The sequence below is a fragment of the Euphorbia lathyris genome, chromosome 2 (genome assembly GCF_963576675.1).
Source record: "Euphorbia lathyris chromosome 2, ddEupLath1.1, whole genome shotgun sequence".
Lineage (NCBI taxonomy): Eukaryota > Viridiplantae > Streptophyta > Magnoliopsida > Malpighiales > Euphorbiaceae > Euphorbia > Euphorbia lathyris.
Window position 1 is genome coordinate 40,585,137 of NC_088911.1, and position 27,247 is coordinate 40,612,383.

A 27,247-nucleotide genomic window follows, 5' to 3' on the forward strand; every position below is an offset into this window, starting at 1 on the left:
TAATATAAGGTGGGTTTTAGCATGCCCTAATTAGAAGACCTAATTGCTTCTATGCCACCTAATATTTACATTTATATGCATAGTGGCCTAATTATTTCTGAAATTGAAGATTGTTAAAATATTCGAAAATAAAAACCAACTATTTGAATTGTCAAAAGTTTCTTCTGAATAAAATTGGGCAAAATTAAACTAGGAATTTTATTTTTTAATGGAAGTTTGGTCTTAACTTTCAAAATAAAATACAAGTTTGGTCTTCCTTAAAGAAAAGGAATGGAGTAGTATACATCTATTATTCTTGAATTATAACAGTGCTTAGCTAATATTAATTGCCCTAAATTTTATTTTGTAACATAAAAGTTTTCAGCTTATATTATACTAATGTTAAACAAGAAAAGAAAGAAAGTTCATTAAAAAGTTAACAAATCTAAAAATAGATATTTAACCATAATTATGATAATATGGATAAAAGAAGGTATAAGTTACATTTTTCGTTAATTTTTTAAAGGCCTAATACACAAATAACCTCCTGAACTTGTTCAAATGTTGCAACTGCCCCCCGAACTTCCAATTGTAACAATTTACCCCTCAAACTTTTCCAATTGTAAAACATAACCCCTCAAACTTTTCCAATTGTAAAATATAACCCCAAATTGCTGACATGGACTGCAATTGAAGAAACACATGAAATACAAAAGCTACAACTCTCGTGGAGTGTGATAATCAGATCTTTTGCATGATACGAATCTGGAGAAACGTTTTTATGGTTGCTTCAAATACGGGGTAAAAAAATTCCCAATTTGAGGTTATGTTTTACAATTGGACAAGTTTAAAGGGTAAACTGTTACAATTGAAAGTTGGAAGGGGCAGTTGCAATATTTGGATAAGTTCAGTGGGTTATTTGTATATTAGACCTTTTTTAAATGGATTTTCTTTAGTTTGAACTTTTACTAATATAATGTAAAATTCAACTACTTTTATGTCACAAAGTAAAGTTTATAAACCATTATATTACTAATATTATGATTCAGGGTGACATGGGTAAATACTATATATTAGTTATTGGTTTGAACTAGTTTATAGTATATTTTAAATTCAAATATTATCCTGTTGTAAGTTCTATTACAAGTAAATCTACCAATTCTACAATCTCTCTCTTCGTTCCTCTATAACGTCTCCCATCATGACAATCAATGACACCACCACTGCTCCAACCAGCTCTACCCCCTCTCAATTTTTCTTCCATCCTTTCACCCAACATCTCCTACTAATTGTCTTTGAAGCTTGCTCCAACCAAATTCCTTTTATGGAGAACTTGATGATCGTATCGATTCCATTATCGCTCCACCGTCTCAAACGCTTCCTGTCGGTGCCGCAAATCAAGAATACGAGATTTGGGATATGGGCGGATAAAAAAATAGGTCAAATTGAACTAAAAACTGGTAATCCGAACTGAAAAGATCGACTAACCAAACTGGCGGTTTCAGTTTAGGATTGAAGAAATTGAGTAGTTTCGGTTTCGGTTTTGGTTTGGAGTGTTAAAAAACCATCGATTTTCGATTAACCGAACCGTATTTTAGATTTATAATGGTGAAAATTTGAATTTATGTTTTAAATGTGAACTTGTATAAACTAATTGATGGATTCTTTATTTAATTAGATTATATTTGAATTGTGAGTCTTCCTAAATCTCGAGTTTTCTTTTTTGCTAATGTGTCTGACTCCTTGAGCCAGCGCATCTGTGTAACTCTGGGATTTGCTAGAACATCTAATTTGGGGAAATATTTGGGGATGCCCATTCTTCCTAGTAGGGTCTCCAAGGAAATGTTTAGTTACGTGGTTGATAGGGTCCATGCAAGACTTGCGGGTTGGAAAGCCAATTGTTTGAATTTTGCAAGTAGGTTGACCCTAATAAATCCGTGATGTCTGTTATTCCTAATTATGCTATGGAAACCATCTTTCTCCCTAAGAGTTTTTGTAACGAGCTGGATAGGTGCAACATGGGTTTTCTCTGGGGTTCTCATGAGCAGGTTAGGAAGATACACCTAATTGATTGGAATATAATGTGCAATCGAAGAGTGATGGAGGGCTTGGTGTTCGAAATATGCGGAGTTTAATTTAGCAATGATTGTTAAGATTAGTTGGGCTGTCTTAATTCAGAAAGATTCCATTTGCGTTTGGGTTGTGTTAGTTAAGTATGAGGGGTCAACGCTAGGGCACCAATGTTTTTAAGTCCAATTCTGCTCATTTGGTCATTTGGAGGAGCATCGTTATGGGTCGCTTGGTGATAAGCAAAGGGGATTCCAAGTTGATTTTAATGGCGAATGAACACGGTTCTAGAGAGACTTGGTGTGGTTCGGGCCCCCTTGTTACGATTGGTCATGCTGATAACACCCTTTTTGAACTCGAAAACGTTGTTTCTCATGACCGGGATACTTCTCAGAACTACTGGAACTGGGATTTACTACAGCAGAAACTCAATCTGTCGACGCTGCTGAAAGTCGCAGCCTTCATAGTGTGGCTGAGTAGTATAGTTTCCGACCCCTGGTTTTGGCCAAAGACTACTGCTGGTGACTACTCGATTAGGATGGGCTATGCGAGTCTGGTAGTGGAAAAAAATGCAGACATTAGCCCGAATTGGCATACTATCTGGTCTTTATTGGTCCCATAGAAGATTAAGACATTCATTTGGACTCTGTCGCACGGTGACATTCTTTGCAATGTCAATCAAGCTCATCGGAGGCTGACAGACACAATAGTGTGCAAATGTTGCGTGGGCATTGAAATGGGTATACACTTATCTCTTGGAGTCTTCTCGTCCGTTATTTTTTACAAAGGACATTTCTGCCTGGCTGATTGTTATCGTCATATTGTATAGAGTCTAGAGTGTAGTTTAAGCCCCATTTATATGCTTTTCTATCCTAAGTACCCCAGTTTATAGTGTCTTCTGCCTATTATTTGTCTAATAAGTGTTTTGAGTTGTTTTAGGAACAATCGGGCATGAATTGAAGCAAAAAAGGGAAAAATTAAGCAAAGAGCTCGGTGACCTACATCAGTTGCTCGACGAGCTACACAATCCACACGAAGAGGAGCACTCAATAAGGAGTCAACCATAGAAACAGATTCAAACTAGGAAGAATGGTCAAAGAACAGCAGTTGCTCGATGAGCTGTCCCAAACTGCTCGGTGAGCTACGCCAAACCAGCAAACCTTTTCCTAACATGTATCTACTTCGAGATTCCCTATCTGATTCAATCTCAATCGCTATATTCCGACTCTGAAGGGGCCAGAAGACCTAATAAGACCAGGGAGGCGACCTCAAACATTATAAATAAAGGCTTAATCTATGTAATTAGTATTCAGGTTCAATCTTAGATTAAATTCACTACAATTCAGTTCTAGCTTTAGTTCATTTATACTTTCGTTCTTCATTTAGTTTAGTTTCGGTTTTTGATACATTTATCTAAGGTACTTTCGTTCCTTTAATCAAGAAGCAAACATCAATTTGTCTTTCGTCCCTATTTATCTTATTACTTTGTTATATTCAATTATTTCCTTCATCTCATCTTTATTCATTTATATTCTTGAATTAATAAACTCGATTCGATAAACATAGGCTTGATAAGCCCAAAATATACCTAAATTAGCATACATAAATGTATTCAATTTCATGTAAAATATATATTAATTATATTATTTTGTTAAGATTTTACATTGGTATTTGTTATTTTTGTATAAGGTGTTAATTATTTGGAAAAATCCAAATAGGAGCTAAAATGGAGCAAAAACGAGTAAGAAATCAAGTTTTCAGTGAAAGACGCGTACGAGATTCAGAGGCCGCGCCAGAGATTCAGCAATCAAATCAAGGAAGTGATACGAAGTGTCTGTCACGACCGAGATTCCTATAATCTCGATCGTGACACGCGTTCTGATGCTTCAGAAGCACGAATTTCAGCCACTCTCCCTTACTCCAAAGTCGCGACAGAGATTCTAATAATCTCCATAGAGACGGCAACTCTATTCAAGACATTTTACTTGTTTTAATTCCGAAACGACGCGTCCTTTCATTCGGATAGAGGCGATTCTTTACCAACAGACACGTACCTTCAAGCACACCTCTTGGGATATTATAAATAGATGAAGAATTCAGAATTCAATGTTGTTCAATAGTTCAAATGTTGGTTGTAGTTACACAAACTTGTTATAAAGTTACAAGTTATGCAAATAGTTAGAGATACAATATGTAGATTTTATAGTTTACGTTAGAGTTTTGTTCGAAGACAAGTTTACACTTTGGTAGAGACCGAGTAGGTTCTATTCCGAGGATTCAGCGAGAGGAACCAGTGTAAGAGGCGCCCCAGGGTCTGACAAACCTACAAAGTTGAGGAAAGGATTGACAACCCGAAACTCAATTAGTTAAAATGCTATCCAAACTTTTTCTTCTCTGTTAACTTGTGACGTTTCAAATTAAACTAATGAAATATCTTTTCAATACAATTCTTTCTTTACTGTTGTTATTTTAAGTTTGATCTAGGCGATATTCTTAAGTAATTTAACGGGTGTTTTCGTAAAAACATTTATAAACAAATCTGATATTTTCCATGAAAACTTTGTTGAACACTTAAGCAAATTCGGGTTTATATTTGATCATTGCGGGAGTACCGAATAGTCGGTTTAGATTCCGAATTTGATTAAGGTTTTCAGTCTTAGGCCGAGTAGGAAAGATTGATTACAGTTCAATGCCTATTAAATTGAATTAATTGATAAATTGTTACATCTTAATAAACAGATGTTATAAGTTGTGTTATTGCTTAGTATAAATAAGCCTTGGATATTAACTTTAATCTAAACATAATTTCTATAGATTATAATCTTAACTATAACCAAAATTAGAATTAGAAACCATTTTAACTATTAACGGTTTCCTATAAATCTCGAGAAAACGAATTTAATCAAAACAGTAATTTTTAATCAAATTATCAGACGTTCTCTGGGGGATCGATATCTTTTTATTACTACAAGCGAAACCGTGCACTTGCGGAATTCGTCCAACAGAGCTCATTAACACTCCATCTTACCATTCCTATGTGTTTTAGCTCGAACATGAGCTAAATCACCTTTGGCTAGGATGGAGGCGAACCCTTTAACGAATATGGGCCATTAAAAAGTGTCTATGTTGTGTTGTAAGAAATAACGAGAAAATTAGTTGAAAATCTATTACACCTCGAACTAAGAAACCTAATCAAGTAATTGGTAAGAGAGGTTGAATTGTGAAACCTAATCAAGTAAACGATTCAACCGAGTAATTCAACTATTCATATACCTTAACAGGATAGTGTGGCTTTATAGTCTAAGTTACGGCTTAGCTTCAGCTTTCAATGTAATTAATGCTTCCTAGCACACTTAGGTATTTTGCCTAACCAAGCATCGACCTAAGGGTGTTAGGAATAGAGTTAATAGTTCTAGGTTGGATTATTATCTTAATTAAGGAAGCTACTGTCTTAAGTTATCTTCGATACACACAAGATACATGAATTAATCCATAGTAGTTAACACAGGGATCCGAAATCTTAGTCTTTATAAAAAGTGACAAACCAACTTCAGATAATTCAATCTTTAGTTAACGTAGAATTTTAGTACGGTTAGGGAATTGAAAACTAGCTTATCTTGGATTGATATCGTTCTTAGAAACGATTACTACTTGATGCGATATAGTCCACTTGCTCTTAATTGATATATGCGATTTAGTCATGTCACTACTGCGATGTTTCACGAGTATTGTGTGAAATATTCAATGACCTATCCTATTTTCTTTTTCGGTTTGGTGGATGTGGAAGTCGAGAAACGAATTCATTTTCCAATGGATTTCTCGGCCAAGTAATTGATCATGTGATTCGTCTCTATGTGGAGTTTGATCAAGCACAACATCAACTTTTTGCTAGCCATATGCCAGTGAGTCGGTGTATTTGGATCGGATGGAAACCTCCAAAGGCAGGATGGGTTAAAATTAACACGGATGGCGCTTGCATAGGGAACCCGAGCCTTGCTTCTACGGGAGGTTTAATTCGGGATCAACATGGAGTTTGACAAGGGGGTTTTGGTGCTAACATTAGCTATTGCAATGTTTTATTTACGGAGCTCTAGGGTCTGTATTTTGGTCTCTATTTGGCATGGAACAATGGATTTAGATAGATAGTGGTGGAGATTGACTCTCGGGTTGTGCTTCAATTCTTAAATAATGTTGTGGAAATCCATCACCTTTATTCACAGCTGATCATTCGTTGCAAGGAACTCAGAGACAGAGATTGGATTACAGTTTTTATGCATACATATAGAGAATGGAATTGCGCTGCTTGGTTGGTAAACTTCATAGATTCTTGTCACCATGAGTTTGGTGTGCCTTTTGCAGGCCTCCATGAGATTTTCTTAGATGATAGTAGAGGATATGTTCTTAGCAGACTTCTCTGTTCCTAGTTCGTTGTTGTTTTCTTTCTGTTTATTTATTTTTCATGGGCTTTGCGCCTTCCTTGTTTACCAAAATATATATTTATCTTTCATGAGTTAAAATTTTAAGTTGAACATCATCAACTAATATTTTTAAATTCAGAATTATCAAAAAATATATATATATTTAAATTCGGTACTTATTTTTAATATTATCAAACAGTTATATCATTTAATACTTTAAACATTTATAATATTCAACACTTAAAATTCAATACTTATTTTTTTTATAATTTAGCTTAGCGGGCTCAATTCAACTAAAAACAATCTTAATTAATATGTATGTGCCATCAATTTATTAATAAATACTAGTAGTACATATTTTGGTGTATAATTATGTAAATATGTAAGTAGCATGGCATCAATCTTGTTAGTTTGTCACCGACAGTTGAACCAAAGATTAAACTACCTACCATTCACACTTTCTTTATCCATCCTTTTTTTTTTAGAGACTATATAGTTATTGGGGAAATAAATGTCTAAGTTTAATCAGTGTAATTTTAATAAATACAGAATGAGTTTTTTTAGAATTAAAGGATTATTTCACTCCTAAACTATTTAAAATGTTGGTTTTTTTGAACTCTGCCTTATTATTTAATAATATTTGCATTTTAATTTTTTTTAACTTTGATTTATTATTTAATAATATGTTAGTCTTTACTCCTTAACTTATCATTTTATAACATTTGTCTCCTAATGATTCATTCATACTGGCTAAGATTTCACCAATTTTATATAGATCAGATAACAAATGTTACCAAAAAAAGTTAGAGAGCAAAAATGAATAGTTTAAATAGATCATGAGGTAAATATTATTAAATAATAGATTAAATGACAAAAAAAACAATATTTTGAATTACTCGGATTAAATAGTACTTTAAGCTTTTTTTATGTGTAACTCGTGTTCTGATCATTCTTTTTCGTTGATCTTGTTACCAAAGAAAACTTGATATTCCACATTTTTTATTAATGAAAAATATTCATTTCCTGAAAATAAAGTTTAAAATTGCATGGTTTAAATTAAAGAGGTTGTTTTATATAGGTGGAGATTAAATTTGTTTAATCATAGTATAAAAATTTATACATTATCCAAAAGGAAGATATTACAAAAAGAAGTTATTGAAAGAGAAAAGACACTATAAAAATAGTCTGTTCCAATGAAGAAACCAACTGCCAATTTGTCATAGTATGATCAGCTAATATGTTTTGAGCTAACAGAGACATATTACCCATTTTGATTATAAGACCAATAAAACTTCTCCATTTGCCCCACAACTTGTCCATTTTGTTAGGCTAAAGTCAGAGTTGTTTGCAACATGTTCAAATATCATAACCTTTTTCCTTCCAACTCCCACATACTTCTAAAAACTATCAATTTTATCCAAATATCTCTCACTTCCACCTCATCACGCCACAACTACATACATATTGACAAACTATAAACGTACTACTATTATACTATAGTTATTAGGTGAAGAGGAGAATAGATTACGGACAAATTATTAAAAGCATCCGATTTTCCATGTCAAATGTAAAACATTTTATATATATATATATATATATATTTTACGTGTAATATAGACCTATACATATTATATGAGGTTCCACTGGTTTAATTATTAAATGAGATCATAATACATATGTCCAAATATGAATTGGGGGTTCTTCAAGTGGCATGGAAGATCATGTTCTTAATATAAGAACTCATAGACTACTTACAAAATAATAAAGTTTTAAATTTAATATTTATCAAAAGATGCATTTTTAAGAATTAGTAATGAAGCTTTTTCTAATGGTTTATGGGTTATGTGAATTGGATTAAATTATAAGGAATCGATTGATTATGTTGGGTTAGTTTTTCTCTTTTTCTTTTTTTCTTTCGTTTTCGGAATGAACACTAGAAAAATAAAGAAAACCAAAAAAAGAGAAAAAAAACATAAAAACGAAAAAAAAAATTAAAAACAAACGTTTAGCTATTTTTTGTTTCTCTCATTTTTTTTCATTTTTTTCGTTATCATTTGGCCATAGCTTACAATAAATAAAGTACATGCTTCCGACTTTTTAAATCATAAGATTGTATTTACTATTGTAAATTATAGAAAAAAAATCTTCTTAATTTAATATTTAAATTATAATATGTTGTAATAAACCTGCTTTTAAATTGAAAGAAAACAAGAAAAAAACACTCAAATTAAAAACCAACTTAATCCAACCCATTCCAATTGAGAATTTTATTGGGTTGGTTTTTAACAAACGATTCTATAGGTTGTTTGTTTTAATGAGTTGGATGAAATTTATAACACAAACACAAACACTATAAATTTATTCATTATAATCCACTTCATTCCAATTGAGTATTTTATAGGTTGGATTCAATTTGGTTTGGTTTTTGTCAATTTGGTTTATCAGTTTTCGGTTTGATTTTGCTCACCCCTTGAAAATAGTAATACATACTAATACATATATTCACGGGTCGAGGTGGGTCTGGCTCAAGCCGGACCTAATCAGACTTGACTCCTAATCACTTTGTTCAAGTTCAATGTAATCCACATAATATTTACATCGTTTTCGGGCCAAGCTAAAGCAAATTAGAAAACTAATTTCCAAACGCAACCCACTCAATTAATATTATTTAAATATATATATAATAAATAAATAGAATGTATAAACAAATGAGTAGTTATCTTTAAATATTTGTTAAGAGCAAATAGCACCAAAAAGAATAATAATTGCTTATTATTTATTAATGGTATTAGAATAAACATCAGCCAAAAAATAAAAAAATTGTTTATGCACTACTTTGAATCTTCATTTGTTGCACAGGGCGCTTTCATTGATTTGGGAATCCAAACATTAGTTGGCTAGGCGCTATTTTGATCTTAAAAATTAGAATTTTATACGTTTTTCTTGATTATGAGTAGATTGAATTATTTGAAATATATACTAGAATAATAAAAGTGATGTTCACTAAGTAAAATGTTAAATATAATAAAAAATTACACTATTTTCTTAATTCTCAAACTCAATTCATTCTATGTTTGGGCATTGCCATGCTGGGCCAAATGTTAAAATATGCGTCCAAACTCATTCCATGAAGAACATGTTATTTGAAGAACATGTTAGGCGAACCAGTGGATTTATTAACAAATGTACATGCTAGCATAGTATTTTATCCATGTTCTTAAGACAATATCTTGAAATTTTGACCAACTACTAAAGTATATTTTTAGAGAGAATTAAAAGAAAATTACTAAAACATTTTAATTGTAATGTTATGTATTAAATTATTTCTATAAATGTTTTTTAAAAGATGAAATATTTTATTAATTTGATTATAATAAGTGTTAAACATAAAAAATAACCTATTAAAGGAGCATAGCTCATTTAGTACATCTCTAAAATCAGAAGTGTATGTGGGAAGTTGCATATTCGAACTCATCCTCTTGTTTTTTTTTTAAAAGGAAAAAAAAAAGATAAACTTAAAAAAAAAGTAATGTAAATTATTAGGTAGGCTAAAAAAAATATTTGGAACAAATTGCTATTAGGTAGGCTAAGATTTTATTTTATTTTTAATGAATTAACTTATTTCAAAATAATTCTGGTTAGGTAGAGATTTTATTTTATTTGTAATGAATTAACTTATTTCAAAATAATTATGGTTAGGTAGAAAGAGACAATTGCTTTTTATTCCACATATAGAAAAGTTAGATTAACTCTTTAGCCTTTTTAGTGTCGTCCTCGGTACTTCTACTTCAGTTTAATTGTCCTTTAAAAAGTTTCCATCAAATACAAAGTTCAATTTTTTCATCAATATTCATCTACTTAAAAATGACAAAATTAAATTACAGTAAAAACGATGAAAACAACAATAAAGTAATCTGATTTTCTAAAAAAGAATAATTAAGTGTAAGTTCATCATAAATTTTTTGTTGAACCAAGCTCTTTGTATCGTTGCAGTACATTTTACCAAATTTTTGACATATTTGGTTTTTAGAAGAAAAAAAAAAACTGAACTCACAGTGTTGCAATTCAATGGACATAAGCTGCGATGGGATTTTCTAGATATAAAAGTCCCAATTTCCCCTCCCACCTCTTTCCCCTGTTGACAGGATGGATTCTGTAAATTTTTCCCTACTAACACAACAGACTGCGTAACTGATTCATCTTGTACATGGTGAAATTTCTGGCAAAGTAATGAAGCCTCGGACATGCTCAAACAATGCAAAAGATGCGAACATGGCTTGTCATTCATGTTATCAAGTAATCTGGTTGGTTTCAAGCAATTCAATCCCGCCATTTCCGTTTCTCCCTTTTCGATTCACTGCGCTCCTTTTCTTTACCGGAACGACTACTTCTGCTAGGTGACTCCCTGCTTCTGCGCTTATGATGCTTTGAATGCTTTCTGTTGCTACTTCTCTTTTCTCCTTTTCTTCTTGCTTTTGACCTAGAATGTTGCCTCCTTCTATCATCATCCGATTGATCACTATATGACTCGCTGCTACTATATCGATGTCGGCTGGGCCGTTTCCTGCTCCTTTCATCTTCAGATGAACTGCTGCTTTGTTTTCTGTGATGAGTTCGGGGAGACTTAGATTTACTATCCTCTTGAGTCGCCTTCTCTGTATCAACTTTACTAAATCTACTCTTAGTTGGACCAGATTCGACATATCTGCTGCTACCAGACAGTGGGTTACCAATAACAGATTCATCCTTTTGGATTTCACTCCCTGTACCAATTTCTTGCTGATAAACATCTCCATTTCGGTTTGTTAAACTATCAACTGCAAATGGTTTATTCTCAACTGGCAGGTTTGCATCCCCAGCTTCAGTAACAGCAGATATCTTAGAAGCAGAAGTCCCAGTTTTGTTCAGAAGGTCAGGTGGAACCTCCAGTCCCAGTTCTTTGCCCAATGATTCTAAAAAATCACCTGCTATCAAGCGATTTAGAGTTGTATGCGCCACTTCAACTTTTTTCTCAGGATCCTCCTTTTTATTGGCAGTTGTGGCCGCAACCTCATCATCAGAATCATCAGAGAAAATGGCCTGGAAAAAGATGTTTATTAGCAGGGGAAAGAAAGTCTCTCAAGCTCAAAATGCTTGTACAAGACAAACCGATCCATCCGAAGCAAATTAACTTTTAAAAAGAACGCAAGTAATAAGCAAATTTAGGACCCGCGGAATCTTCTCCGCGCACTAGCTATCCATAAGCAATCTACTTTTTTAACTCCTGAGCATACAAATTTTAACTCTAGTTTGTTTGCACTGTGAGGCAGGTAGAAGCCTGGCAACTAGTACGAGCAGGTAATTCTCATCTCGGTAAACTGACCACCAAGTTCACTTTAATTATAAGGCACAAACAAGATGAATCTTTAGTATTCCCTTATTTATAACCTGTGTCTACACTTTATGCAGAACACCGTCACCAATTTTTACTAAGACACTGAAAGAACCTCAACAGTGACTACCTAACTGTTTCTTTCTACTCCCACTGTTGTACAACAGCAAAAGTCTTCCTTGGTTCAAATATAGGAAAGTAGCTCATGGACATAGTCAAACGATTTGAAGACATCCACAAAAGACACAACAGAATAAAAGCATTATGGGAATGTAGAAAGTAGTCAGTACGAGCACGAACTTATGTAAGCTCTTATAAGAATTTTCTCTTCAATCAAGGCATTCTCTCACAATACAAACTTCTAATATGAAATGTGCTACAAATTTGTAAATCAAAATAAACCTTTTCTATATATCGATCCAAAACATTAGCAAATGCAATTCTGAAAACACATACCTTGTAAAGGTCAACAGGTCTCTCCACATTTTCTGTTTCTACCTCAACTTCCTTTTCGCTATTAGCTATGTGTTTGCCCATTTCTTCAGTGTCAGTTAGAGGAACTGAAACTTGATCTCTATTTGAAGGAATGTTTCCCTCTAACATTGTGGCTTTGCTAGAATCTGAAGTGAATACAAAGGAATCCATCTTGCTTCTCATCCGTGGAGGTGGTGGTGGCTGTAAACACGATATCAAAAAGAGTCATGATACCAGATACGGAAGTTCATAGCAGAAAGTCTCATGAATTAAAGGAAAACAAATTGTGATATACAAGTAAAACCATCTTTCATTTTTACAAAGATAAACAAAAACCACTATCCAGTTATGGTTCTGTTTAACCAGTCCTTAAATGCTGTAACACATATGTGTATTACGGACAAGCGGCATTTATAGCCCAGTGATTTTAATTTTTAGAAGTCCTGGGCATGCAATCACAAGGTTGCAGGTTATACCGCTGACAAAAATCCACTTAATGCTAATATTTTGAAGATAAACAAAAACCACAATCCAATTATGGTTCTATTGAAGCAGTCTTTAAAAGGATGTGCTGAACAATGAACGCTTCAAAATATTTGCATTTAGTGGTTTTTGTCAGCCCTATAACCTGCAACCTTATGATTGCATGCCCAAGACTTCTAATATCATTGTGCTAGAAAAGGGCTCTTGTCCATGATAACACATACGTAACGGCATTTTAAAAGAAGTTTTTCTGGGCAAATAAACCAGCATAGTTCCATACTGAAGAGACAAAAAGCTTCAAGATGCTTATCTATATATAAATGAACGAAAAACAATGTCATAAAAAAAAAAGCATAAAATTCATAAAATTAGGTAACTACGACCTAAAATCAGGACAGCATTAAAAACAAAGCACACAAGTAGTACCTTCCCCATAAAAGGATCAATTAGATCGAAGCGCTTGCAAAGGACAGGGTGAGGACGCCATTGAAATTCTTCCCTTTTGGGGTAATTACTCTTTTTGTCTAAATCTTCAGCATGAGAATTACCCTGCTGTTTTCAGAAATTTTAATCAAGGAAAATAAGCCAAGAGTAATAACCTCCAACCTTGAAACAATTATGCCCAAAATCTTACCTCCAGCCCACCAGAGGTAAACTGCATCCCTTTACTGGCTGAAAAATCCACAAACTGTTGTATAGAGAGTTTGCTGTCTCTGTTCAACTTCCCTTTGTCTATTGCCTCGGCTGCAGCCTCAAAATCTAATCTCTCACGTGCACGAGCTGCTTCTGACATGTTGCCAGCTCCAATGGAATCCATAGAACGAAGCCCTCCTTTGTACTTTTCTTTGAGAAATAGCTCAAACCTTGCTTGCTTTGCAGGATCATCTTTAAAAGGTTTTGCTAATTCAGGCAACCCTCCCTAAATCGCATGGTTTTAGTAAAAAGCAATGAAAAAAGAAAGCAGGCAAAGGAAATGAGAAAGAAAAAAAAGAGATACATCCTAACTACATAAGAACCTACTCCAATATAAAATAATGATTTATCGCAAAATTTCAAGGAAAATACAGTCTAGAGTAGCACTACTTCCAAATCCAAAACACCACCAAATTTAGAAAAGAAATACAATGAAACAAGGAATATAATGACTTACAGAAGACACAGAATTTGTAAATGTATCTGAAAGATTGAATTGAGCAGTGACATCTGCAGAAACAACAGATGACCTAGTATCTTTCAAGCTTTTCTCTAAAGGCCGTTCCCCTAATATTTTTCCACGGCTCTCAGCAGTCATCTTCCGTTCAGTTGTAAATGATTTCCCATCCAGAGCCACAGTTTTATGATCATGACGTTTCAAACGTTCCTCCCACAACTTCCAAGCATAATATTCATGGCCATTTCCTCCATCAAGAAAATTAAATAATGGATTTGATTGATTTTTCTCTCTCGAAAGATCCTCAAATAATTTACCACATCGAGCAACCAAAGTTGCAACCCCCTCAATTAAGAGTTTCAAGTTGCTGTCATCTGGGGGACCAACCTCAGGAGGAGGAGGAACAGCATGCTTGTCATCAACCTCGAGGGGACCAGGAAACTTATGGCGGGGCACAAAATCCTTGGGAATCACCGGAGGATCAAATCTGAAAAAAAGAATCATGAAATGTAAATGAGAACTCGTAATCAAATCAAACGCAGAAAGTACCAAATACTAAGGACAGCACATTACCCCAACCCTTCCTCTGAATAATAACTAAAACAATAACATATATATATATAAATATATGAAGACAACTCACATTGCAGTGTCCTAAAAATAATATCATTGCCCATGATCTCAAATTACCTTTCCAACTGGTAATCAGAATTTGCCGTCATCCTAAAACCAGGCAGAACACCATGCTCCTTCCAGAGCAATTTTGGCGTATGGTCTGTGCTGGATCTTGGAGGCTCTTCAACTTCTTGGACATGAGTTTCTTCGAAGTCATATGCTGATCAAAAAATTATAGTTAGCAAGAATGAGAACATTTATATATATATATATATATATATAAATGTTTCAGCACAAAACAGAAACCACATTAATGAAAGTTGAAACATTAATAAGTTCATATTTGCATGGGAAAGAATATGTGGCCCTGTAACTGGCACTTTTTGTCAATTACACTCCAAAACTTTTATTTTGAGAGAATTGGCCCCCACACATTTCTGGTACATTTATCCCTTGTTGAACAGTTTCAATATACCATTAAATGTCACATGAAACCACTTAGGTTAGCAGTACATGAGACGTAAGCAACCCTCCCTAGATGTCTTAATATTGTCAATGGAAAAAAAAAAGAATCAAAGAAGCAAAAAGGCAGTCACAGCAAAATAACCTTTTCAATATGCTAAAAATCTCCACCTGATAGAAGTAAAGATAAAGCCTTATTCGATTCTTTTTCCACCCAGGGCACAGCCCTTTCCTCAAAGCATCAAACATGACAAGCAGACAACAGCCTCGTAAAAGAGATACTAACCAGTTGCATAGACATCCTCATCTTCAACACCATATTCTTCCAGAGCTCCAATACCGAAGCCAGGAGCAGCCTTTCCTGCTGATAATTCAAAAGTGGTGAGTTGAATTAAAACTCAAATTTATAACCTGTGGCTGCACGGAAATAAAAAATAATAAGAGATAAAAGGAGCAGGGGGTGTACACATGGATTGGGCAGGTTATGATTGGTTGTTCGTACACTCCTAGGTAGGGGTGTTCATGGATCAATCCAATGGTTATTGGATAAAAAAACCAATCCAATCCAATCAATCAAGGGATCCATGGATTGGTTGTAAACTCCATAAAGTTGGATTGGATTGGTTTTGGTTTGGATTGGTTATTAACGACCAATCCATTAATTAATTTCACATAAATCTATACATATTATAAATCTATACATATTATTATTTTGATTAAACTAAACAATTAAATTTATTGTAGGGTTAATTTTTAAAAAAAAATGCATGTGGTTTCACAATTTGACAAATCGGTACCTCGGTTTTTTTGCCCCGAAACAAACCTTTTGGTTTGCGCCATCAGTGGAATCAAGGCAAAGCCTTTAACACCGTTAAACTGCAGTGGTATTTTCGAAAACATTGATTTTTTTTTACTTTGACTTTTTTTACTCTTCTTCTTCTTCTATTTTCTTTCTTTCTTTTTTGCTGGAATTCCAGATTTCTGTAAATTCCAGAAAATTCTGGAATTCCAGATTTTTGAAATTTCAAGATTTCTTGAATCAGGAATTCTAGAATGTCAGCTATTAATATGAAGTGGACCTTTAACTATCAGCTTGAGCTTTTAGTTCAAATGGTTCCATGACATGGTATCAGAACCAGTTTGACCAAGTGGTCCTGGGTTCGATTCCCGGCAGCCCCATTTGTCGAGTTATTTGCAGGACATGGTAATTTGGGCCTGTGTTGCACGCTTCAAGCCTACGCATGTGGGGGTGTGTCAGCTATTAATATGAAGTGGGCCTTTAACTATCAGCTTCTTTTAGTTCAAATGGTTCCATGACATAGAATTTCTAGAATTCTCGAACACATTCTGGAATTTCAAGAAAATTTTGAAATTATGGATTTTTTAAATTCCAAAATTATCTGAAATTTCCAGAACTTTGAAACATTGATCCTCTTCTTTCATAGCTACGAATGCGAACTAATGCTTACTGCCCAAACTAGTTCTGGTTCAGTTCTATATTTCACAAATATTAAGTTTTTTTAGTGGATTGGTTAATTAACCAGTTAAATAAACCAATCCAAGTATTAAAATTGTATTGGTTTGGTTATAACCAATCCAACAGAATAAATAAACCAATAAACTAGTTATTTTGGTTTTGGATTGGATTGGGTTAAATCCATGGATTGGTTAAAATGTTGAACAACCCTACTCCTAGGTACCATCAGATCATGTTACACTCACTGAAGCTAGTGAAAACTGAAAATATGATCAACCTTTATATGGGTTAAATGCACTGTTGGCCACTGAACATTGGGGTTTGTCTCAAAAGGGTCACTAAACTTCAATTCGTTTCAATAAAGTCATTGAACTTTGCATTTTGTTTCAAGAAAGTCACTCCGGTGACTTCCGACAGAAAGGGCCACCGCAAACTCATCTTTAATTGATGACATGTCACCATATGTCTTCCACGTGTCGGATGATTTTTATTTAAAAAAAATATGCATTTTTTACCTTAACTCAAATAACCTGACCATAGTTACCAAATGTGAAATTGGTAACTTAACTAATTAGTACTAACCCTAACCAGCTTAGATTTCAAACCCATCAATACAAGATGAATACTAAATACACTAAGAACCTGCAGGAATGTACAAACAAAAATTGAACAAGAACACAAGAAGTTCTAAGTCTCAGACGAACCTAATTACTACAATATTGTAAGATGGGCTACTTCATATTTTATCAATTCAAATGAAAGATTTCAAACCAGCACTTTGGCAATAAATTTTAAGATACAATTGCGGTTTGAATTGATTTTTTTTCTCAGTTCCTCAAATCTCTAATACGGAGAACTATCTACAGGCAAGAGAACAAAGCGAAGACGTGAATACATATTTAGGGTTTAGAAAATGAATAATCGAAGTTCTAAGGTTTTAGTTGGCTATGTCGAACTAATCCGCAGCTGTCCATAAAAATTGAGAAACTAAAACCTTGAAATAACTTGAAATTGGAAATAACTACCTGTTTGAGGTTTGAAATCTGAAATAGAAATATTTACCTTCCATTGGAGGTTAGGAATTGAAGTCATTATCTGGGTTTGAGGTTTGAGCTTTGAGAATTGAAGTTAGCTGGTTAGGTTGAGTAATTAGTTAAGTGACTGATTTCACATGTGGTAACTATGGTCAGTTATCTGAGTTAAGGAAAAAAAAAATTTTGATAAAATTCGCCTGACACATGAAAGACATGTGGCAACACATGTCAGACACGTCATCAGTCAGAGATGAGTTTCTTTGAAGTGGAAGCCACATCACGTTTCCGGTGGCCCTTCCCGTCAGAAGTCACCGGAGTGGCTTTATTGAAACAAAATGCAAAGTTCAATGACTTTATTGAAACGAATTGAAGCTCAGTAACTGTTTTGAGACAAACCCCAAAGTTCAGTGACCAACGTGCATTTAACCCAGCTTTATATTTTTTTAATTATAACCCACTCAAACCATGTTTGTACACCTCTACAATCTAGTGAGCTAGACTATAATAAAGAATTGTGATAAGATGAAAGATCTTACACTTAAAACCAAAGAGACCATCTCTGATTGATGAAGGTTTTCTATTTCCACTCTGTCTGCTATCCGATAGACGTGACCTTTTCTTCTCTGAAAAAGGGAAAGGATGAAAAAACTGCTAAGATATAGTTTAATTAATAGAAAGTAGAAACCAAGTTAATCATTATAAACAGTTTATTTTGAACAACATACCTCTGAACTCAGGAGCATGCTTATATGGATCATATCCTAAACCATATGAATCCTGCTTTGGATTGCGTACAAAAACCTGCAGAAGGTAAAAGGATATCAAGTTTATGCTGCCACTATTTCAAAAGAATTTCTGCAAACCTATAGCATTAAGACTAAAATTTGAAGATTTTCAGAGAACCTCGAGATCTAATAGGCATAAAACAGTATCTATATTAATTCTGATTTGCGAATCAATACAAAGATGGGTTTATTCTTGGCTAACACTCGCTATCTATCTGTATCACATGAATGTATTGATGTGAAATGGACCTAACTATAGAACTTTTTTACAAGAAAAACATCAGATTTTCCCCTGCTAAAGGAGGTGGAAAGGGAGAGACATCAAAGCCTCATTTCAAATATAGTGACCGACTTCTAGCATAATGAAGGAATGACCTAGTCATTACTGAGTGCATGGCTTTAATAGTTAGATGCAATAACTCATGAACACGCTTTAATTTTTAGCATCATAACAATTGAAGGAACCCCGACAGTTTATTTCATGTGCTTTATTTCTACTATAACTATCATCACCAAAGCTAGTAGTGGCTCTATCCAGTTATGCATCTTGTCTAGGGCCTACAAGCAGAAGCAACTTGGAACCATGGCACCAACAGAGGAAAGCCTTTCCCTTCATAACTTTTTTAATTGAACTCCTTATTCAACGTACGAACAGTTTCACAACATTCATTGTCACACATGAAACTTATGGCTACGACTGTAGTACTGAAATTTTAAATCTCAATATAAAAGGAAGTATCCCATAAACTCAGAACGCTCAAAACTCATTTATCTAGATAAAACAAAATTTCTTAGGGATAACAAATCAACCAAGCAAAAGAATAGGAAACAAATTATACAGAATCAGCCATGAAAGCATCCTCACAGGTGTGGCATGAGAAGTCTGAACATCATCATTAACAGGCTGATCTAAACTTTCAAAGCCATCTACACCAGTCCCAGACTCATAGTGATGAGATGTTGCATCATCAGATGAAAATGCTAGTAAAGCTTTCCTAGCTTCTCTCCGAGCATCTGCAGGTAAGTCGCATAAATGTAAACAGATACAAAGTTATTAAAGGTGAACTAAGGCGCTAGGGAGTCCTAGAGCATAGACTGAAGGTGCATGCAAGCGCCTGAGCGACACAAGGCTAAGGAAATATAATGTATAAAATCATAAATGCAAAAAAAGAACATTTCTACAAAGCAACGAATAGTCAAATACTAAACCATATCCAATTATCCATGATCTTAATCATAAATTCTAGCATGAAATAACTTCCAAATCAACTAGTAACTCTTCCATAATCATAATTCATAATAATAAATTCTAAATCTACACACTAAAGTTCAACCAAATCCTAAGTTAATTAACTACTGGTCTAATAACTACTTTTCATCAAGACTAAAGTCTCCATAGTCCATATATATCACTCATCAAAGTCATCACTACCACTATCATCATCTCCAACAACCTTCAAGGTTCTCAATCTCCTCCTCTTTATCTTCAAGGTACTCATCTAGAAAGCTTGATTCTTCTTCCTCCTTATCTCTAAGAATTCTAGGAGTTTCTTTTCGAACACTAGAAGATGGTGCTTTAGCCTTCTCCTTTGACCAAGGCCTAGCACTTGAAGTAGAGGTACTCATGATATCCTTTTTCTACTCTAGTATGATAAACCCTTATCCAACCATAGATGATATAGATAGGGATGAGTAGGGATTGAAACAACCATTTTTAACTTGGAACCCAAAAAGAAACTGTTTGGCTTATAAAATTGCGCCCTGGTGCACCTCAAGCAAGGCGCTAGGCTCACAAAGGCACGCTCCTCTTGAAAGAACCCGCTTTTGACTTCTCAAGCAACATGCCTGGAGCCTTGGGCCTTTGATAACTATGAAGTAGACCATGAATTTATAATGCAGAAAGAAAGAACTCAAAGGAACAATCCTCTGTCTGAGCTCACACAGAAAACCCTTATATGGTCAATATACATCAGAAAATCTGAATTCCTATTTATAAAAAATAAAAAATAAATAAAATAAAATAAAATAAATAGCCTAAGCAGAAAAAATCAAAGAAATATTTATTCTAGTGGTACAAACACCATACTAAGCAAGAATAAGGCAATGAGAAACCAACCAGATCGTGAATTTGCATGACAATCCTTAATTGAATGACCGTGCCTCCATCCCATTTTCAGAAGCAATTTTACACCTAAAGAGAAAGCAGTATGAATTTGATGAGTTAGCTAAGAGTTTCTCAGGTTCTGTTGAGTTGTGGAGAATAATAACTATTTTCCAAAAAAGTTTCCAAGTACATTGAAAATTGGAATTTGCTGATTAGTTGTGTCAGCTATTAATATGAAGTGGACCTTTGACTATCCGCTCGAGCTTTTAGCTAAAACGGTTTCATGACATGGTATCAGAGCCAGTGTGACCAAGTGGTCCTGGGTTCGATTCCTGACAGCCCCATTTGTTGAGTTATTTGCAGGATATGGTAATATGGATCTGTGTTGTCACGCTTCAAGCCAAGTGTGCTTTCGCGTATGGGGGTGTGTCAGCTATGGACCTTTAACTATCAGCTTGAGTTTTTAGCTAAAACGGTTTCATGACAAGTTGAAACAATTTCCTAATTACAAAATTAAAATTAATGTTCGAAGAATTTTTCAACCTTACACAGCTAAGCGGAAAACTATTTTTATATGTTTGCATATACCTGATTAGATAATTATGGTGGAAAAATGCGAGTTGCAATATCTAGTGCTAGGTTCTAAGCAAAGCAACAGAAACGTCTTTCTATTTTTTAAATGATCAAGTTTTATATGTTTTCATTAATGATTTGTGCACAAACTACATAATTTCATTTCAAATATAAACAAGGATGTTACAGATAATAAATTTATTTTTTGTTTTCATATTCCTTCATTAAAGTACAAGCTTATGATAGTAGCCATTTGATTTTGGTGTTAACTTTAAGCATATCATTTTGTGGTAGCTTTTGAAATATTGTTTCCCTACATAAGCCCACACAATTGATGCATCAGAAAATAAAATATGTTTGTACTACAATATATAAACGCCAAAAAGAACTTCTATAAAGAATTAATAGAAAAAATCTTTAAAATAAAATACTACTAATATACATGTCCTTTTAGTTTTTTAATTTTCCATGTGTGAAAATTTCGGAAAAGGAAAATGAAAATGAAAATAAATCAGGAAAAAGAAAATGGAAAAGGTTTTCTAAAACTAAAAAAACCCTCAGATAAACAATATTCAGAAGAGCAGTATATAATATGGTTTAAACAAACCTATAGACTCTGTCACGGGAAGAACTAATTCATTGGGCACAGGTCCTGGAATAGCTGATGGCCTGCAAAGAACATCCATAAGAAAAACATTCATGCTGCTGTCAACAGGACAAGGAATAACGGTCACCAACTAAATGTAACCCAATGTATACGAGCTTGAGACTCAAAATTTGACGAGTGATTACTATGTACATTAGTCGATCAAAGTATTAGGATATATGAATTAGGATAAGGTATTTACATCACACAACAAACAGAAATGATATAGAAATATTTATTAAACAAAGCAACTGTGATGCAGCTTTTTTGGTTAATGAAAAGAGTATGTACATATATGCACCTATTAAACATCTATAGAACTGTGTCATTAAGATAGACTCGGTTTTCATAAAGAATATTAAACGAAAAGAAATAAGTGAGCTTCCAAAACTTGCTGAAGCAACTGGTATCAGAATTAGTTTAATATCAAAAGTATGCGCATCTCTACTGCAAAAACAGGAAACATACATGTCAAGGACACAACAAGACAAATGCAGAATGCACGTACATTTGTGATCCTTTTATAATTTCCTTATCCACACTTATGCTGATGCATGCATCTTTGTAATTGACCACACATGTATATATGTCAGCCATACAGAACACTGTATTTTATATTCCAATTATTTTCTTGAATGACATGAACGTACAAGCATGCATTAACAAGGATGGACAAACAGATTAACAGACGTGCTCTGGAAAACATCCTAAAAGAACGGAAGGAAGAAGGTAGTTAAGGAGGTAATTATACATGCATGCAAAATTTATGTTTGCCTATGTCTACTTATCAAACAAAAAACATTATACAATTGACAGCTCTAAGGCTTGTCAAATGAACTAGTTAATTAAAGCTAACACATGCAGAGATGTAGGCAGAAGACATCGACCGGAATATGAGTGTCGACATAAATGTAAGGCACCCATCTTGTTGAATGTTGGGGTTGCAGAGCTCCCAAACCTAAAAAGAAAAAAAACTCCAAACTTCCTCTCAAAAAGTTATAAGCTAACCCCAAAAGTTTTTATCATTCCCCTCCACTGACAAGCTCATGAATGAAGCCAACATAGTGAAGGAACAAAACAATAGCTATGTTGCACGGAAACTCCTCTTCATTAGTGTTTCCACGTTTCGTGTCTGTTTCCGTTTCGTGTCTGTTAGCGTTTCCTACTAATTTTTCTTAGAAATTTCCCAGTATACGTTTCTGTGCAACATAGAAGAATAGTTATTATTGGAGAACAATCTTATAGATCGTCATATGTCTTCATATAAACTAGCTACAAGTTGACAGACAATAACACTTTTTTCACGACTACTAGAGCATACATTTAAACCTCAAAATTATACTCTTGCATACCTGTTAGATAAGTCACACTATGAAACTTTGAGAGCGAGTGATCGAACAAAGGCTAAGGAGGACGGTGAAGATCTCGGAAAACCAGTTTGGCTTTATGCCGGGAAGATCAACTATGGAAGCCATCCATCTAATGAGACAATTAATGGAGCACTATCGAAATAAGAAGAAAGACTTGCATATGGTTTTCATTGACTTGGAGAAAGCATATGATAAGGTACCAAGGGAAGAAGAAAGACTTGCATATGGTTTTCATTGACTTGGAGAAAGCATATGATAAGGTACCAAGGGAAGTACTTTGGTGGGCCTTGATAAGGAAAGGCATTTCGCGGAAATATATTGACATCATAAAAGACATGTATGAGGAAGCATGCACGAGTGTACGTACTAGTGTTGGGAAGACTGAAGAGTTCCCTATTACGATTGGAGTGCATCAAGGTTCCGCACTAAGCCCATTTCTTTTTGCCATCGTTATGGATGAACTAACAAGTTCACTTCAAGATGGTATACCATGGTGCATGCTGTTTGCAGATGATATTGCGTTGGTTGATGAGACGAAAGAAGGAGTGGAGAGGAAGTTGGAACTATGGAGACAAACTCTAGAATCTAGAGGCTTTAAGTTGAGCCGAAGTAAGACAGAATATTTGGAGTGTAAGTTTAGCGGCCATAGGAGTAGGGAGGCAGGGACAATCGCCCTAGATGGGAGAGTTGTTCAGGCCTCGGATTGCTTCCGGTATTTAGGATCTATTATCCAAACGGATGGAGAAGTAGATGGAGATGTTGCTCATAGGATTAAAGCTGGTTGGTCGAAGTGGAAGAGTGCTACGGGTTTCCTTTGTGACCCCGGCATGCCTAATAGATTGAAGGGAAAATTCTACCGCACGGCAATTAGACCAGCATTGTTATATGGTATGGAGTGTTGGGCAGTGAAGCACTGTCACATCCATAAGATGTCGGTGGCGGAGATGCGTATGTTGAGATGGATGTGTGGTCATACGAGAAAGGATCGGGTGAGTAATGAAATAATTAGGACAAAAGTAGGGGTCACATCTATTGAGAATAAAATGAGAGAAAACCGACTAAGGTGGTTTGGCCATGTGAGACGTAGAGCGCTTGATGCGCCGGTTAGGAGAACCGAAGAGCGGCAAAGGGATGTAGTGCTGAGGGGTAGGGGAAGACCTAAGCAAACTTGGAGGAGGGTGATCGAGAGTGATATGAGTTTACTGGGAATTGAGGAAAATATGGTAGTGGATAGGACGGAGTGGAGGGAGCGAATTTGTGTCGCTGACACGACTTGATTTCACGGTTTTATATGATGGTTCATGTCAGCCGACCCCGAATCATTTCGGGACTAAGGCTCTGTTGTTGTTGTATTGTCTTCATTTTATTACTGCATATTAAACAAAAGGGTCCCATACCAAAGCTCTTGTTCTGCCTCAGCACATATCAGCAGAGGTTAAAGTAAATGTGATCACAATTACAACCAAATCCTAATCATTGCAAAACTTTCTTTCTTTGTATGCCAACCAATGTATTGAAACTTAAGGGGAAATTTTCTTATAATTATCATGATTGAAAATTCAAAATTGACACTTGGCCATATTCGTCAGCACTATAAATTGAGATTGAACTGCAATAAATGGCACATCATAACAATTTTTAGCCACATGTTGTACCATCTGGAATTCTTAGCTCGGCACGAAGTGTAGTTATTTACTCCATATGGAGCATAAATAATCGATAAGAATATCAATCACACCCAATACCTCTGTTGCTGTTCCTTCTCAGCTTGTTTACGAGCATATTCAGCAGCCGTAGATCCAAATGTATCAAACTGTGTAGATGTCCCCAAGGACTGACCTTCCAACTCCTGAATGCATAATAAAGAAAAATCAAAACAATCATTGGGACTTTAGTCCCCTTAGGGAAAAAAAAATGTTGAGTAAAGTGCTCCTGAAAGACTACTTATTAGGCTAGTGAAGACATGATTAGTTGATGATTCTAATGGGACATCAAGTAAATAAGTGCATATAGGAGGTTTTTATGTTATTCACGAGAGATTGAGCATAGATAAGCTATTCCATGACAGGCCAACCAGATATGACTAGAAACTCACTGGCAAGTGAAATTACATTGTGATAAACAAACAAGCATTATGAAAATAACCATATGCTAATCCAAAACAAACTGGGTCAATCAGATCAACGTGGGATGGAGCTTCAGGTTTGCTGCAATGTTACTGCACAGCTAGGCCTAAAGAAGTTCACCATGTCATGACCCTTTTAGTGAATTGGTTGAGAGAGACTTGAAGGCTTTTGAAAATAGGGAAACACCAATGGAGAAATATAACAAAAGTAGCAGCACAGACCATTTGTTTGAGGAAAAAGAAATTTCCTTTGCATTGATATGGAATTTCCAGAACTTGTTCTTATACTTTTACTTTTGTCCTCTTCTTAATTCTGGATGTATTCTGCTATTTGAAAATGGCTTATACCCTTATGCTGATACATATATCAATGTTACTCTCAAGTGGCTAAAACAAAAGTTAGCGGAATTTCAAAGTAAAAGCAAATGCATGTACCCAAAATTCCTCATATTACAACTTGAAATTTTAATATCAAGATATGATATTCAAAACTTGAACTCATATTACAAAAAAGCTCATATGAGCAACAAATTGACAGAAGTTAGATATATTCTGTAAAAGTGAAAATTATTTTCATTTGATGCAAAAAGAACTATATATGGCTGAAAAAGAAGGAAACATACAGCTTTCTCATCTTCGTCTAAAAAGTTGACAATGCTTTGTTGTTTAAGTTCAGCTCTGTTTTTCCTGGACGATGTAAATGATTGAGGAGTCCACCCTGCAGAACATTCATTGAAAAAATTTATAAACAGATGACATAATCTAATTTCAGAGGATGGAAAAAGCATACCCTCCTTTGAGCCAGCTGTATTATAATAACCAGCAGAAAATCCCCCAGTAAATGCTCCATGGAATCTTCGTCTTCCTTCCTCATCTCTAACCTGAGATTCAGCAAACCAAAAAATTGGAAATGCCAAAACCATAAGGCATAAGATATTTGCTGTTAGAACATAACATTAGTGAAATGTTATTTCTTGCCAAAATAAGTTATGTTGGAGAAGTGGCAAGTACACCCGGAACAATCAAAATTATGGTTGAGGGAAGAATGCTCAAGAATCCGGTCATCTTCAAACTAGATTAAGCATGAAGGCAAGAACTGACAGTTAAAATATTGTACAAGGACACCTACTATTTAGAATGGCACTTTTTTAAGGTAAACAAGGATGCGCTTCACTGGGTAGGATAATAAAAGTCTGGCTACAACATAAAAACAATTTGGAAATTTTCCATTTCCTTCAGAAAAAGTTCAGCAAGCTTTCATGCATCACCTAGGAATCAAACATTAAAATGAGGACAAGAAAACAAGACTGACTGAGATATTAACCATCTCTCCTCTGCCTCTGCCTTCTTAGTTGTTTAAAAAATAAAAATAATATAATTTCTCCGAAGCCAGACAGAGGAACAAGGAAACAATTACCTCTTGCTTCCAAGGGACAAGAGTTCGGAGATGACCAGAGGCCTCCGCGACGGCTTTCTTCTTGCGGCTAGCGAGCTCTTCCTCACGCTCTATTGGCGTTCCATGGAACACAAAATCCTCTTCATCCATATCCAGTCTTAGTTATCAAATTCTTCTTCAATTAGGGCACAACTAGAACTCAAAAATTCTCGATATCTAACATTGAAAATGGAAAACGCAGTGATCTGTATTGTCTTAGGGATCGAGAAAGAGAAGAGGCAAATTCAAAACGCTAGGTTTTGGTGCATAATTGATGGTCTGCAGCTATACAAACTGGAGTCGCTGACGAGGAAGAGACATTGAAATGAATTTGTCACCAATTGGGCATTGAATTTCTCATATCTTTTCTACTATATCGCTTGGTTTCGCGGAAAACAGATGTTTTAATCGGTGAAGATCAAATGGAATCCTGTTACTATGATTGGTTTGGTCGTCCGCTGGATAAAAGCTTTGATTTGTAAACGAGCTATTTGTGAGCATGATTTATTGGCTCGGTTCGTAAACGAGCCGAGTTTGAACAAATCAGAGTTCGACTCGCGAGCAGGCTCGATTATAACATTATGAACAAATTTTAGCTTTGTGTTAGTTCACAAATATCTAAATTTAATATTATTTCATTTGCTATTAGACATAATAAAAGAGTAATATACGAATTATT

The 27,247-nt window shown here is 34.7% G+C and overlaps 1 protein-coding gene across 2 annotated transcripts; it reads right to left on the bottom strand.

The window, feature by feature from the left end:
* Positions 1-10,369: 10,369 nt before the first annotated feature.
* Positions 10,370-27,017, bottom strand: LOC136217896 (G patch domain-containing protein TGH). 2 transcript variants are annotated; one of them, XM_066004592.1, is made up of 16 exons: positions 26,551-27,017; positions 25,924-26,014; positions 25,757-25,851; positions 24,754-24,857; positions 21,600-21,661; positions 20,432-20,506; positions 19,181-19,329; positions 18,256-18,331; positions 18,067-18,153; positions 15,306-15,383; positions 14,633-14,777; positions 13,943-14,429; positions 13,427-13,711; positions 13,219-13,341; positions 12,292-12,510; positions 10,370-11,543 (listed from the first exon to the last, which is right to left on the bottom strand). In XM_066004592.1, the coding sequence occupies exons 1-16, from the start codon at positions 26,677-26,679 to the stop codon at positions 10,785-10,787; spliced, it is 2,964 nt and encodes a 987-aa protein (XP_065860664.1). In that variant the 5' UTR covers positions 26,680-27,017; the 3' UTR covers positions 10,370-10,784. The 2 variants fall into 2 exon arrangements, with proteins under 2 accessions (XP_065860664.1, XP_065860663.1); XM_066004591.1 differs by having other exon boundaries at positions 13,219-13,344.
* Positions 27,018-27,247: the final 230 nt, after the last annotated feature.

Bases quoted from the DNA above. Each gene is read 5' to 3' on its own strand.
- LOC136217896 (XM_066004591.1), bottom strand. From the start codon at position 26,679: ATGGATGAAGAGGATTTTGTGTTCCATGGAACGCCAATAGAGCGTGAG. The intron at 14,430-14,632 runs GTAATTTGAGAT...TCTTTTTTTCAG, and splicing joins TCTGATTACCAGTTGGAAAG to ATTTGATCCTCCGGTGATTC. The intron at 13,712-13,942 runs GTAAGTCATTAT...CATGCGATTTAG, and splicing joins TTACAAATTCTGTGTCTTCT to GGAGGGTTGCCTGAATTAGC.